The 15,565-nt window shown below is 48.7% G+C and overlaps 1 protein-coding gene across 1 annotated transcript in view; it reads right to left on the reverse strand.

Annotated features, from left to right (window-relative positions):
* Positions 1-15,565, reverse strand: part of CHAF1A (chromatin assembly factor 1, subunit A (p150)) — a 34,159-nt gene that overhangs the window by 4,368 nt on the left and 14,226 nt on the right. The window contains exons 3-11 of the mRNA XM_006896442.1: positions 9,302-9,358; positions 4,878-5,107; positions 4,338-4,398; positions 3,667-3,735; positions 2,837-3,063; positions 1,886-2,054; positions 1,667-1,747; positions 1,251-1,343; positions 114-372 (exon numbers count right to left, since the gene is read on the reverse strand). Of these exons, the coding sequence (XP_006896504.1) occupies positions 114-372; positions 1,251-1,343; positions 1,667-1,747; positions 1,886-2,054; positions 2,837-3,063; positions 3,667-3,735; positions 4,338-4,398; positions 4,878-5,107; positions 9,302-9,358 (1,246 nt within the window). The remainder of the gene's footprint in view (positions 1-113; positions 373-1,250; positions 1,344-1,666; positions 1,748-1,885; positions 2,055-2,836; positions 3,064-3,666; positions 3,736-4,337; positions 4,399-4,877; positions 5,108-9,301; positions 9,359-15,565) is intronic.

Below are 15,565 nucleotides of genomic sequence, written 5' to 3' on the forward strand. Positions count from 1 at the left end.
GCCGCCTCTCTCTACATCACTCCGCTCTGAGAGCCTCCGCCCCATCACCCAACGACCGCCCGCCCTGACAGCGCTCTCCGGAGGCCTTCACTCGTGCCTCTGCACACACTCACTCTGGTGGTCCCTTTTCTCCTTTTTGGAGGTCTTGGGCGTCTGCTCCTCCTCGGGGGGTACCGTGTCCAGGAGGCAGGCGGCAAACTGCTGCAGCACCTTGAGGTCGGAACTGGCACAGCCGTTCTTCTCAGCTGCCCAGACGCAACCGATCTTCACAGGCTGGAGGACACGGAACCGCTTTCCTTTGGCCAGAAACTCGTCCCATTCCTTGGCCTTTAGCTTCTGGCGGACCTTGTGGTTCTCGGGGTCTGCACACTCCTGCAAGTCAAAAGCGGAGCTTACCTGTGACGTCCACTCCATCCATGGCGGGCCCAGAGCTACCGACTCCTCAGCTGCAGGTGGGTCAGACTTGGGGACCAAGCAGACAGTGCCACCTTGCCAAGCTCCCCGACTGCAGCCAGCGTCCCCCTTCCACACAGCGCTCTTGGACTCTCACCCTTCTTTCCAGTGATCACACCCTCCCTGGTAGACTTGCAGCTTTTTCACAGCAGCCCGACACTGTGGTTAACACAGTGGCCACAGAGCCCTCAGATCAGCAGTCCCAGGTCACACTCTCACCCCAGTGACACTAAGCCAGGACTCTGCGGCACACACGGTGAAAGACATGTGGAACCCAGAGCTACTGAGGCAAACACAAGACCCCAGTGAGACTCCAGCTGGTTAAAAATGCCTCATGACTTAGATCCTTGAGGTCCGACTGTGAAATACGAACCAGGTCTCAGTCCCAGCCTGTCCCTCCCTATGGCCTCAAGACTCAAAATCCAACCAAAACTAACAGGCTTCAGAAGCAGCTTGATCAGGAGTGTCAATGGAAGTGAAAGTGGGAGCACAGGGCACCGGGACCTGGCCAGAGAGAGGAAAGACATCAGTCCCCTGGGCTGGGAGGTGCTCCTTACTGTACGGTAATTAGGCCTCCTCTGAAACTCGGCCGAGTCTGGTGGCCCTCTAGGTCCTTCATGTCTTCACAGCCACAGTGACCAAAGACCCGCTCTGACTACAGCTTCTGCTCGCACCCTCCCCTCAGCAGAGCCAGTCCAGGTCAACCTTCCACAGCTGCCTTGGGCACTGGGACAGTCCCCTGGCTCGGGCCCCACAGCAGCTCCTCCGAGCTGGCCATCCACTCTCACTCCCCTCACCTCGGTCACACCTTCATCCTCTGAGAGGTACCCGTGGGGCACAAAAAAGCCATCGTCCTCGTCTTCATCCTCGCCCACCTCATCATCATCGTCCTGGAGAAAAAAAAAACAGTTAAGTCCAAGCAGAGAGCAAAGAAGACTTACATGTGACCTAACGACTGTCACAGTGAATATGTCCACCTCATAGCCATCACCCTGCAGGTTGCTTCTCTCATTACAGTGGGACTGGGGGTCAGGCAGGTGTACAGCAAAACGGAGGGCCTGGGCCACCAGGGGACCGGAGGGCAAAGTCAGCCCGCTCAGACGGCTAAGATGGTTGGAGAAGCTGGGGACGCAGGTGTTCAGCTCCAGCTGAGGTCAGACAGAGCATGTGGGGGGTTACCAGGGAGGGCCACCCAGCCCCGGCCCGTGCTCACCCCTTCACTGTGGGACAGCGACTCTCCCGGCTCCTCCTCTTCCCACTCCTCATCACTGTCCACCTCATAGTCGAACAGCTTCTACAAGGGGAAGCATGTGGGATCTCAGGACTGTTCTCTGACCAGAGGAGTAGTAAGGCTGACAAGACTCCAAGTATCAGTGAGAAATAGGCAAACGCGAGCAGCAGGTATCCAGGGGCGGCTCAGGCAAACACGTACCCTGTCCTGAGCCCAGGGGTTCCGCGCGCGGATGGTAGCTGTCTTCCTATTCCACGTGCCCCAGTACGCTGGCCGGTGGTTCTCCGAGAACTGCAGGAGCTTCATCCTGCCGAACTTCCGCCTTTCGGGAACACCGTCCGCCTTGCCGCTCTCCACAATGACCACGTCACTGAGACAAGATGCTGCCATCAGCAACCAGGGTGCACACCGTCTACGGGCCCCTGGACCTGCCTCCGGAGCAGGACGCCAGAGCTCCCGGCCAGTCCCCCTCTGTCCCCGGAAAGCTGAGGGGCACTTCACAAAGTGCAAGGCGAGGATAGGAAGAGTCTGCTATGGGATTGCCCGAGATCACTGCACCAGCGGGCGTGTGTACAGTGGTGGCCCAGGACGCACATACAGTTAAACTCAAAGTGTGGGGACCCAAACCCACCGAGAGGCCTCACACAAAGGTTACGACCCATGCTGCTTGTGTTACCACAACCAGCCTGCATAGGTCTCCAGGCCTGGAAACCTCGCAGGGAGAGCCTGCCCGTTCTCTGCTGTGAGTGCCCGGTGGGTTCCACTATAGCACCCTGCTGTGTCATGTGCTATGCCATCAAGGCCCCTTTCTGAAAGGGCAGAGCCTTAGAAACCGTGGGAAGCTGGTCTGCACACCTGGGGTTGCCAGGAACAAAGACTCAATGGTAACCGGCTATTTTTCCCACACAGAACGTGAAGACTAAGAGCAGGAACACCATCTGTGGAGGGCAGTGCTTGGAGGTGGCTCCTCCGGAGGAGACAAAGCGGTTACCATGGACGTACGTAAGGGGTTTCAGAGGTTCAAGCCACGTCAGAGTGCAGAGGCTTAAGCAGCACCAAGCCCAGCTCAGCCCAGGGAGGCAGTGATCCCTGAAGTTGGACAGTGGCCTCTGGTCCCAGCTAGGGCAATGGGGGAGCCTCCTGGGCACTCGCCTGTTGAAGGCATCAGAGTTCCTGTTACAGACGATGGTGGGTCCGGACGTGAGGGGCTGCCGGCCTCTCAGGTCCTGCAGGAAGGAGCCGCTGCCACTCTGCTGCTGGAGGAGCTGGTCTAACTGCTCACAGAGGTCCTGGTCGAAGACTGTCCGGCACAGTGGCGCAAGGACCATGTGCTCTTTGATCTCAAACGGGGCAAACTTGCCACAGGAGCCGGCCAGAGTCTGCGATTGAGAGATGCGATGGGACCACTCAGAAGGAGTACTGCAGGATGCTCCTTCCCTCCCCGGGGACACTGAGCACACAAGCTGAGGGATGTCACTGACACAGAGAAGGCCTTTACAGCAGGACTAGACGTGGGCCCCGGAGGACAGCACACTCAGCAGCTAACCCTGAAGTACTCTACCCAGAAGGATCTCAGAGGAAAAGCGCAGCCATCTGCTTCCAAAACTCAAGTCTGGGAAAGCGTTGTGGAGATCCCCACAAAAGACAGATTAAGGAGGATCTGCTCTAGAATGTGTTTAAAATCCCAAGAAGAGAAAACAGCAGAGCTCCTCAATACTTCATAAACTATCCTTTTGTTTTGAGGGAAAAAGTTGTTGCTCCGTAATGAATGCCACACTGGGCAGTCTGACTACAACGAACCAGCATCTGCCTCTCCTGAACGTGGCACAACGCCAGTCTCTGGAAATCCACCCCTTGCCAGTCGGCGTCCCTGTGCCCCAAGGCCCCCCGGAGCCTGCTGACGGAGGGGGAGCAGCTGGTCAGAGGCCCCTCGTTTCCAAGAAGTGACGTCAAGTACATGGAAAAGACAAGTGGTCTCTCACCTTGGGGGCCTGTGGGATCTTTGGCTTCTGGAAGAACCTGGTGATCTCTGCTTTCTCTGCCTTGATGCGCTGCAATTTACCACAAGACCGTGAGCAAGAAGGGAAGAGAGAGCGTGGCCTATGTCGCAACACAAGACAAGCCCCTGAAGTGACCGCTCAAATTTGTAAGTCACAGATACTATTCTGACTTCGCTCCAGACCAGTCAGGTGGCCGCTGAGGATCAGCAGGTCTCACGGTCAGAGGTGTGCTTCTCACACGCGACCCCAGCTGCTGTGCCCTTGGGGATGGGACAGGCCTGCTATACAAAGCCCTGCGGAGGACCCCGTTCCCACTCAGGCCAGCTACAGACACATGCCAGCTGATGACGCTTTGCAGGTGTCGGGAGACTTTCTGCCCAAGCTAAATGGCTGTGGCACCGCACGTCCAGCAGATCGAGGGGCAACAGCACGTTCACTTTGTCTGTGTCACATCTCGGGAAAGGTTAAAATTATTTCACGCTTTCCACAGAACTACTGCGTCAAAACAGACCACAGAAGAGTATAAAACATGATACTGAGATGCACTACAAAACCAAAACATTTGTGCGCCCCTATCACGGGTGTCTGGACCAAATCTAGGAGGTGTGCCCAGACAGCCAGCCAAGACGCAGGAGTTCCCAGGAAGACATTACCTTTTCTTCTTCCTTTAACCGTTTCTCCTCCTCTTTTTTCCTTTTTTCTTCAAGTTTAGCCCTGTGAGATACAGAATTCCACATCAGCTAACCAGTACCTAAGAAGCCTCACTGGTGTGGCTGTGATATAAAATCAGCCAGTAACCAAAAGATTGGCAGTTCAAATCCACCTAGCACCTCAAAGGAGGAAAACCTGGTCACATGTTCCTGTCAAGATCCCAGCTAAGAAACCCCTCCAGGGTGGTTCTACTGTACTTCATGGGGTCACGGTGAGCCAGGTTCAAGTCGATGCCTCTAACAACAAATCAGTACCTACTCTTTGGGGAGAAAAGGGCCCTCCTGAGTGGCCATGCTCCCCACCAGGAGAGGAGGCTGGAGGAGACTCCTGAGGAGACAGACACAGGGGCCGGGCGGAGGAGAGGAAGGCGCAGCGAGGCCCTTTCACCTGATACCAGTGCCTCAGTGTGTGGCCATGAGGGAGTGGAGGGCTGACTGGTCCCCCCCCCCCCGGCTGGCTGAGCTGAGGCAGCACACACTCACTCGAGCGCCTCCTGCCTCTCCTTGCGCTTCTCCTCCTTGAGTCGCTGCTTCTCGGCCTTCTCCTTCTCGTCTTTCTCCCTCTTCTCCCGCCGCTCCTTCTCCTTGAGCTCCTTCTCCTCCTCTTTCTTTTTTCTGGCTTCTTCCTTGGCCCGCTTGGCCTCCTCTTTCAATTTCTCCTTCTCCTCCTTTTCTGCCTGTAACCTCAGTTGCTTGCCCAAGCGCTCTTTGTCCTACGGCCAGAAGAGAAGTCAACGCTGCATCCCCAGCAGTTAGCCCAGGGAAGTCAGCAGAACTAGCTGCTATGACTGCAGCTCAGAGTAACCCTACGAGCAATGGATCAGAACCGTGCCCTGTCCTGCGTCAGTCATCCTCGCCATCAAAGTCCACTGCTGTAGACATTGTGTCACTGCAGCCCTACCAGGGAGACGAAGGCTGTGCATGTAGAGGAGGAGTAGGGGGACAGGGGAAAGGGGGAGGAGAAAGAGTGGGGAGGAGGGGAAGGGAAGGAGAGAAGGGGAGGAAAAGGAGGAAGGGAGGAAGAGGAGGGGACAGGAAGGAGGGAGGGGGAGAGGGAGGAGGTGGTGGGGAGATGGGGAGGGGGAAAGAGGAGGGAGGAGGAGAAGGAGTAAAGGAAGCAAAGATCCAGTGAGAGAAGTGTCAACTATGCTGACACCAAGTGCTTCCAATGCACTGCAAGACCCTCCTATTATGAGACAGATGTGAAAATGACCCATCTGTCATAGGGGCTGTAGGCAATTAAAAATCAGATTGATTAAAAACCACCTATCTACTTTGTGCCTGAGGTAAATTTCTTTTCTCTTTAACTAAATAAGTGGTAAGGGAGTGGGGGAAGATGAGGAGGCAGTTCTCTATCTGCAGGCTATGCCAGCTTCTCTATTTGGTGTGAACTGTGTTTGTTTAATAAAGAAGCCATGGTCAGAATTAGTGCTCAGTTATCAAGAGTTATCATGAAGCCCAGCTTGATGCCATCACACGAACAAATTCAGAACACATGTGGAGTTTTATCAGTCACAAGAGAAACAGGCACACCTCATCAAGACAAAGGTAAATGACCCGACTGCAAAATGGGCACAGGATGTGAACAGACACTTCACCAAAGATAACATTCAGATGGCGAAAAAACACATGAAGAAATGTTCAAAATCCCTAGCTCTAAGACAGATGCAAATCAAAACAACTATGAGATATCATCTCACCCCAGTAACAATAGCAAAGTTCAACAGAGCAGCAAACAACAAATGCTGGCAAGGTTGTGGAGAAATTGCATTGTTGGTGGGGGTGTAAAATGGTGTAACCACTGTGGAAGGTGGTATGGTGCTTTTTCAAAAAGTTGGAAATAGAAATACCATTTGACCCAGCAATTCCACTACTGGGAATATACCCTAAAGAAATCAGAACTGCCACTCAAGGAGATATATGCACACCCATGTCTATTGCTGCGGTGTTCACAACAGCAAAGAGATGGAAGCAACTCAAGTGCCCATCAACAAATGAATGGTTAGAGAAGCTGTGGTATATTCACACAATGGAATACTATGTAGCACCGAACAACAAGAAACTCATAAAATATACAAAATGGGTGACCCTGGAGGATATTATGCTGAGTGAAATATCTCAGTCACAAAAAAAGACAAATACTGCATAATTCCACTGTTACAAAACAGAACTAACATTGGGGTTGGTGAGATACAAGGGGGGTAAATAATGAACACTGCATTGGTACAGATGAGGGAAAGAATTGTTTAAAAGGAGTATCTGATTAGGTATTATTTACATGACAACAGTTCAGAATAAGAAATGCAGAGCAAAGTAAACTTGGGGTAGAGGAAGGGCAGAAACTGCAAAAAATGAATGGAAATCCAAGTTTTCTGTAAACTTTAATTAAAATCACAATAAAAAAATTATATATATTTAAAAAAAAGAGAGAAACAGGCAAATGTACAGAGATCAAAGGAGGGGGGAGGGTAAAGGGCTCACTGCCTGAGCTGGCCCAGAGCATCTAGGAATGGATACTGGGGATGGTTTGCACACATGCTGAATGTCACTGACTTCTACAATGAAAACGGTGAACTTGGCAAAAGGCTGTCATCAGTGTATTTACTACAGCTTGGTGGTGGTGGTGGTGGTGGTGGTGAAACGGCAGCAAAACAAGTTATGGTGAGAAAACCCAACACACTCAGAGGCTTTGCCTCTTCTACAATGAAAACCAAGCACACCCCGCCCCTGAAACTGAAGATCCTATTTCTTCTGAAAAGAGTAAAAGACTGGGGTGAGGCAAGGATAGGGAACTAGTTGGATGAGTCGTCAAGGACAGAGAAATGTAGATTCACCCGTCACTGCAGTGAGATCTCATGACTGTCAGGAAAATCCAGATACTCTGATCATCTCTGACGCGGACTGCATTTTGTCACATTTGTTCCTCATTGTGAAGGCAGTACGAAGCCTAGGTGCCTGGTTATCATGTAACCTTCAGGTCATACAAAGCAAGCCCTTCAATCTGTGTAGTAGAGGGCCAGTCACCTCACACCACCAGGTATAACCACCTCCGTTAAGCTGGGCTACTCCAGTCAGGGGCCTGACTGACCAAGGTCTGGGTCAGTGACTTTGCCCTTGCCTCCAGAGAAAACCTAAAATGTCCTGACCAATCTGTGGTCACTTTAACCAACACTGCAGAGACGTGCTGTGAACATGTCTGCCTTTCTGCTCCCCTCAAAACATCCTCCAAGTGGCCCCGGGTGCACAGGAAGCTGGGAGAAGCGGACAGCACGGGACCATCAGCGTGAGCAGGCTGTGGCGGGGCGGGTCCTGCCCTAGTGCTAGGGAAGAAGACAAACCAGCTCTCCAGACCACAGGCTGCCCAGGTCTCTTAGGAGGATCTTAGGTCTTTTATTTTTATTATTATTAATTTTAACGAAAATTTCAGAGACTTTGTCTTTTCTCCCTGTCCACCCCTCCCCCCAGTTCACTCTTATTTTGGAAAAGTAAAAGAAAGATTCTTTCATTGTTTTACAATCCCTCCCCCAGGTCCATTCCACTATGCAGCCTTCGCTCTGGACTCCTGTCATGACAAAAATACCTAATCACATATCCCTTTTAAACTGTTCTCTCCCTCATCTGTTTCAATGCAGTATACATAATTTATCCCATCTTTCTCAGCCTCCCCCCAACCCTGATGTCAGTCTCGTTTTACCACAGTGGCACCATGCAGTATTTGTCCTTTTGTGACTGGATATTTCACTCAGCATAATGTCCTCCAGGGTCACCCATTTTTAATAATATTGCATGAGTTCCTTGTTTTTCCATGCAGCAGAATATTTCATTGTGTGACTATACCACAGCTTCTCTATCCATTCGTTTGTTGATGGGCACTTAAGTTGTTTCTAGCTCTTTTCTATTGTGAACAAAGCCGCAATAAACATGGGTGTGCATATATCTCCTTGGGTGGCAGTTTTGGTTTCTTTAGGGTATATTCCCAGTAGTGGTATTGCTGGGTCAAATGGTATTTCTATTTCCAACTTTTTGAGAAAGTGCCATCCTGCCTTCCATAGTGGTTGCACCAGGATCTAAGTTTTTTCCCTTGTGTTTCCAATGTGGAAATTCCAATGAAGTATGAGATTAACAGTAAAGACATTAGGAATTTGATGTGCAAAAATCCAGTACAGACCCAACTTCCCAGCTGGACAGACTAGTAGGATTCCTGCAACTGAACCAGCCCCTGAGGCCTGGGGTCATCTTGCAGCCAGACAATAGACGACCTGTAACATGAGTAACAACCCCTGTGAGGAACACGCCAAAAGGCAGTCAGGTGCCCAAAGCCAAGGTTCAGAATGAAAGAAAAAGATGAATGGAAGAGTACTGATACCCTGAGGGACCCTAGCCAATGTCACGAAACAAAATGTGCACAAAACTAACTTTATAAACTTTCACTCTAACTACGATTAAATAAAAAATTCACTCCACTTTCTGCTCTGTGACAGTAACCCAGATGCTCCCCAACCCCTGCTTTGCTGTATGAGAGGTGTCATAACCTCCAACAACTGCAGTGGAGACTGAGCTGGGAACTGTCCAAGTGTGACAGCACTGGGCAGTGAGCTGAGCAGAGCCCGTCAGCAGGTGAGATACAAGGGAGGAGGAGGCTGAAGGTGACATGGGCAGCCTGAACCTTACAGGTGTTACAAGGTATAGGGCACTAAGAGGCCAGGAAAGGCTCCACGCAGAAGCTCAGGCTTCAGCAATAATGCATCCCACCTGCCTCAAGGCCCAGCTGTGCCACTTGAGGCAAGAGCGAAGAGGACGTGGGACTAAGCAGGAGCAGGCGCACCAGGCGGCAGAGGGAGGCCAGGGGCTCGGCTCAGGGCCCAGAGCTTGGCAGGCTTATTTTCTATTCCCAGGCAATGTCTTACCCTTTGCAGTCTCATCAGCTCCTTCTCTGAAGAAGTTTTGACACATTTCTTGGTAATCTGAAATGAAAAACACTGATCGTTAAGAACAGGCCATTTCAACCATGTCAACATGCTAACTAGACAAAACATTCCTCATGGGAAGAGGAGCAGGGAAGAACAGACTGTTCCACATCACCAAGAACTTTTTTGCAAAACAAGGAAAATAAATCTTTCCACGTGACCAGTGTCACTGGTAGGGCCAGAATGTCTATGAGTCAGAGTGAAATCAGCATTCAAGTGTATCTGCAGAGGAAAGGGGAGATGGAGGCAGGTGACGGGGGCTGGCAAATGAGAAGCTCGGGAATAAGTGCAACAAGTAGTCAGACTGAATGCTAGTTTACAGGAGACAAGGATTACAGGAAGCTAGAAGCCCGGGTGGCACAGTATTTTACGCACTAAACTGAGAAAAGGCTGGTGGTTCAAGTCCACTAGCCACTCTGCAAGAGAGAAAGGAGGCAGCCTGGTCCTGCAAAGATTCACATCCTCAGAAGCCTCGCAGGGCATTTCCACTCTGATGTAGGAGTTGGGATTGATCCCACAGCACATGGATTGGTTCTTTGTTTTCAGACGACGTGTCTACCAGTCTGTCATATTGGGGTGGCTTGTGTATTGTAATGTTGTTGAATCTAAAATACCAGCAGGATTGCCCAGGATGGTTAGGAAGCACCCAGGGTGTGTCTGGAACAAGAAAAACTAAGAAGAAAGGCCTGGCCACTGGCTTCTGACAATCAACCAATAAAACCCCCACAGTCCCCACTGGTCCAACCAATGGGATGGATGGTGTAGAACCCACCCAGGGAAGCCAGTCTCATTCTGCTGTGGTGGGATCACTGGAAGTTAGTGCTGAAGCCTGCCTTGCCCGAGAGGCCAGGTGGGCTCCTGGAAAAACTGGCACTGAAGAGCATATTTTTTAGGCACCAGCATAAACACTGTGTGAACCAGATACAACAAACATATCTACCATCTACCAGGGGCCTCACTGCAGGTCTTCCCTCTGTATTCTCTGCTTTTCAGAGCATACACTGGAAGAAATCTCAGGAAAAACATCCATTTCTGGAGGTGCCAATCTGGTCAAGAATCACTGTATTCTAGAACATTCTCTACTGCACTGCTTCTAACTTAACATGGGCCATAAAGATTACTCTGCTGAAGCAAGACACTTGGTTAGACTCCCTCACCACTGTGGCTAAATAATGGCACTTAGAAAAATTAACGGAGAACCCAGACACCCAGTCTCAGCTTTCTGCAGAGAATCTGAGACATAACACAGCGCACGAAAAAGTCAGGAAAGTCAGGCCAGACCAGAGAGAACTCTTCATCTTAGACTCGTGGAGGCAGCAAGGAGTTTCTGGGTGGTATAAAAAGCAACCAGCTGCCAGCCAAAAGGCTGCCCATTCATATGACTAGAGGAATCTTAGCAGACCAGATGGCAGGAAGGAAAGATCTAGGCCATAAACAGATGAGGTCTTAATCCTGAACGCCCTGCGGAGCACAGCTTTTTTCTCACACAGGAGCTGGAGTCAACTCAAGACCAGTCACCATGCACCGATCCCACCACCACCGTGTCCATTCCACCTCGATGCCTGACAGTGACACTGAAGGACTGAAATGACACCCCATGGGACTGCCAAGGCCGGGAGTTTTATAAGGAGACTGCCTGCCCCATCCTTCCTCCATGGAGTCGCTGCTGGGGTCAAACTGCTGACCTTCAAGTTAGCAGCCAGGAGTTTCAACTGCTATGTCACCAGGGCTCCTGAATAAGAGGTAAAAGGAAAAAAAGAGAGAGAAAGACTGAAATTGAGCTGGGGAAAAAAGAAAACCCCATTATTTCCTTTAAGCTGCTCCAACTTGGAACAGTGATACCTCTACTTGGGGAAATCAAACACCTGAGTAAAACCTCACAGAATTCAAACCTGTAGACAAAGGAGGTGACCACACAGAGGACTGAGGTTTGGGTTTCCATGATGGAAAAATGTGATTAAGGACAGGCTGCACAGCTGATTCAAGTAACTGCTGTCAGTAACTTGTACACCTGTAAAAAGCTGAACTGAAAAAAAAAAAAGCTGAACTGGCAAAAGCTGCATGATAATCAAAAGAAGAAAAAAAAAGAGCTGCTCGTGTACAAGCAACACCTCGCAGACTTTGGTTCCTTGGTCTGGAGGCTTAGTGCCATGGTCTTATAGGATATTCCAGGTAACTGGTCGAATAATGTCGAGGGTTTCTAGTCTATGTCCTAGGTCACTATATAGTACCTGGGATTTTATGAGTTGGGTGCAGACTGATATCGAAGACACCACAATCTGTTTCCATTTGCCTGGAGCAAGATACTACAGTCAGGAATAGGAGGAGGGAATGGGACGGAATGCATGCTTCCAAGACTGGACCAACTCCTACTGCTCTGATTTTGATCAAAGATTCTATTGAACCCTGATCAGAAGGGGAGAAACGAAGAAGAGAGTTTTTTAAAAGTCTCATGGAAGGGGAGCTCTGGTGGCCTAGTGGCAAGAAGTTGCACTGCAATCCCAAAGGTGCACGGTTAGAATCCACCAGATGCTCTGCTGGGGAAGGAGGGACAACCTCCTCCTGTACCAGTCAGATCTGATTTGACGGTACACACACACACACACACACACACACACACACACACACACACACACACAAATTAAAAAAAAAGTCTCATGGAAGCCAGATGTTCTGAAGTTTCTAAATGCTAATGTGTGACTTAAACAGTTTATATTCCTAACACTGTACATTTCCCAGATATAAAATAAACATTTTTCTCCCCATTCTCATGACTCTATGCTTAAGATATATTTAATGTACATGCAATATTATTAATGCACACCTTTGACAGTCATAACCAACATGAATGAAACAAGACTTTTGTTGATAATAATCATTTAAGTTAAAACATCCAAGGGATAATATTTATCTTTATACGCTTAAATACATAAGTAAAAAATAAAAAAACTTTAAAACGAAGGAAAAACTACTAATTTCTTGGCACTTTTTTTGTTGCTGGGAGTTTCCTCTTCGTGGTAGAAAAGGTGGGCTTTCTTACACATAAGGGACTTGTATCCTCACTGTTCTTTTTTAAAATTTTCTTGGTGTCTCTGGGTAGTTTCTAACTCATCAGGAACTGCCTTAACCCCCCCCCCCCGCCCCATTTCTTTTCCATCAAGAAATTCCAGTGACTTGGACACTAAAAATCACTGTTCCTGTATTCTGTTTTGAGATAAACTGATTTTCTGTCAGATCCATTTTCCAGTTTCATCAACTTGCTCAGTAAAAACTCCAAATTCTTCACATGTCAAAGTTGGTTGTCAACTGCTGTGAGCTGATTCAGATTCTCCAGCATCTCTAAGTCTCTTATGTCAGCAAAGTTATTATTGCTGACACTCAGTAGGGATAGGAATTTTCTCAGAGAATGAAGTGTTCTCGGATCAAATAAAAGTTTTTCTCCTAACGGAAGCCTCTAACTTTCAACACCTATGATAGCAAAATGGTTCTCCACACATGAAATACAACTGGTATAAGAGTCAAATTTGTAGCAAAGTTCAAATTAGCAATTAGACTAATATGATGGGTATCATATAAAACATGACGGTTTCTGCAGAGAGGTTTTTAAGTGCAACTATATTTTTATCTGAAAATTTATAAAGGTTATTTCCCTGGGTGCTATACAATGGTTTCTTCTTTCCAGGGTTCAAAATTTATTTGTTTTTGACAATTAGATCCAGTTGGTCAAACCATGATTTTTCTATTAACCAAACATACAGCAATGAATCTGTTCTGATCCCATATCAAGAGGCAGAATTAGTTATGGCTTATCTCCAAAAAACACTCATAGATGCTCAGTTTGTATGGAAGCTTGGGTTCTAAAAGTTTCACTGGAGACAATTTTTAAACTTTAAACTATGTAACCAATGTCATGGAATTTTCATGTAGAAACTTCTTCAACTAGTAAAAGTTTTGCTGTATATATTCTCAACAAAAGTATTTTTAAAAACAACACTACAGATAAACTCAAGACAACACCTTTTCATAGAACCCATCACGTTCTTTTAGGACGAAAGTCAAGTAGTGTGGTGAGAAAGTCATTTTCCAAGGTCACAGGGAAGCTCAGACAGAGATACCCAAGTGCAGAGGCCACACTCCCAGGCCTGTCTTTCCTTACTGCACATGCTCCAAGTGAAATGCCAGTTCTAGAGAAGGCCTACTGCCCCAGAAGGCCAAGACAGCCTCACTTGTAGCAAATTCCTACTGCCACCAAATCTCAAGCCTACCCTCCCACCCAGAGCTGTCCTGCAGAATCCCCTAGTTGCTGTCTCCGACCCCATGCAGCCATCCAGAACTGCCCTGGCTCAATCATCTAGTTGTTATCTCTGACCCCACGTACCCACCCAGAGCCTCCCTGAAGGACCCCCCCAGTTGCTGTCTCCAACCCCACATACCCATCCAGAGCTGCCGTGCAGGAAACGCCGTTGCTGTATCTCTGCTGCCTGTTGTGCTCAGAGATGACAAGATTGAGCACGACTGCCTGACTATGTGAGAGGACTGTGGGGGAGGTGGTATAAAAATAAGCTGCCTTGTCCATGCTTGTTTCTGAATTGTGGCTGCAGCAGCTGGTGCCTCTGCTGGGAGTCTAGGAATGCTTCACTTACATGACAACAAGGAGCTGACTCAACAATGTCCACAATAGAGCAATTCCAGCTTAACATACAGCTGGTACCGTTCATGCTTTACCAAACACTCAGATACACCTCCTTGTTCTTTTTCTTAGTTGTTACTGAGTCGATTTTTCAACTCACAGTAGCCCCATGTGACAAGAGAGCTTCCCCAGAGCATGTCCCAGGCCATAATCTTTACAGGCGCAGAGACCAGGTCTGTCTCGTGGAGCCACAGCCAAGCGTTTCATTACGGCACCCCGGGTTCCTGAAGATGTCTTTATTGGGCCAACTGTCTTCTTGAAATCTGGTCTAAGCACTTCTACTTCAAGACTTTTGGTTGTCGTAAACCAGTGAGTTGGAACCGACCTCCAGAGGGTTTTCAGAGGCAGTATTTGCACAGACGATTGGCCATCCTCCTCCTGTGGAGTAGCTAGTGGACTCGAACCTGTTGGTCCAAGTATTTCTAAAACTCTAACTCTCGAATATACATATTGCAGTCACATTTTACCTTAAGCAAACAATGAACTTAAAACATGACCAGAAATTAAACCATCAACTAACCTCTTCACTCCAAATCAACTAATTTACCAAGAACATTTGTCTATAAGTTAAAATTACTTGTGTTGTTCCCCCACCAAGAATTCCATCAGAGTTTATATATAAAATCCAGCTGATGTCACCTGATTCTAACTCAGTTATCCCATCATGCAAAACTGTGTCAGCATCGAACTATGCCAATAGCATAGTTCTCAGAAGCAGACAGCCAGGCCTTTCTTCCAAGGTGCTTCCAGAGAGACTTGAACTACCAACCCTGCAGTTAGGTACCAAGTGCATTAAGCATTTCTGACATCCAGGTCCAGTTGTCTACCCAAGGTTATGTAATTTCTAAGCCCCCAGCAGAGGTGAAGTACAGACGAGCCGAGAACAGGGTTGCCATGGGCAGGCCCTGGATCATTAACAAAAAGCCCAACAGCACAGAAGGGAAAAAAAGCCAAAACTGGCTGCAGCACGCTGCCACACACAGGGCTTGGGAGGCACATGCTGCTCGAAGACAGAAGAGGACAAGGATGCTCATTTCACCGTCACTGCAAAGTATAGACATCAGAAAGGACAGGACTGTGGTAAGAAAGCGGCAGCAGGGTCGTGGCTGCTCTGCTCGTGGTCTGCTGGCCCTGCGTCTGTGGCTCTGCTGGGGTCAGTGGGGTAGGCCTCACCTTGTAAAGGGATTAGACTCACTCTGCAGGTTGTTGTTAGGTGCTGTCGAGTAGGACTCATAGCAACCCCCATGAATAACAGGCCTGAACCCTGTCCTATCTGTGCCATCCTCACAATCTGACACCCTCAAGCCCACTGCTGTTGTCACTGTCTCAATCCATTTGGTTAAGGTTCTTTTTCTCTTTCCCTGACTCTACACCTTTCCAAGCATGATGCCCCTTTTCAAGAAACAGCCACTCCAAGGAACATGCCCAAAGTATGTGAAACAAAACTCTGTCATCCTTACCTTTGAAGAGCACCATGGCTACACTCTTTCCGTGGCATGTTTGTTCTCTTGGCA

The sequence above is a fragment of the Elephantulus edwardii genome, unplaced genomic scaffold, assembly GCF_000299155.1.
Source record: "Elephantulus edwardii isolate Elephantulus edwardi_28Jun2011 unplaced genomic scaffold, EleEdw1.0 scaffold00185, whole genome shotgun sequence".
In the NCBI taxonomy this organism is placed as follows: domain Eukaryota; kingdom Metazoa; phylum Chordata; class Mammalia; order Macroscelidea; family Macroscelididae; genus Elephantulus; species Elephantulus edwardii.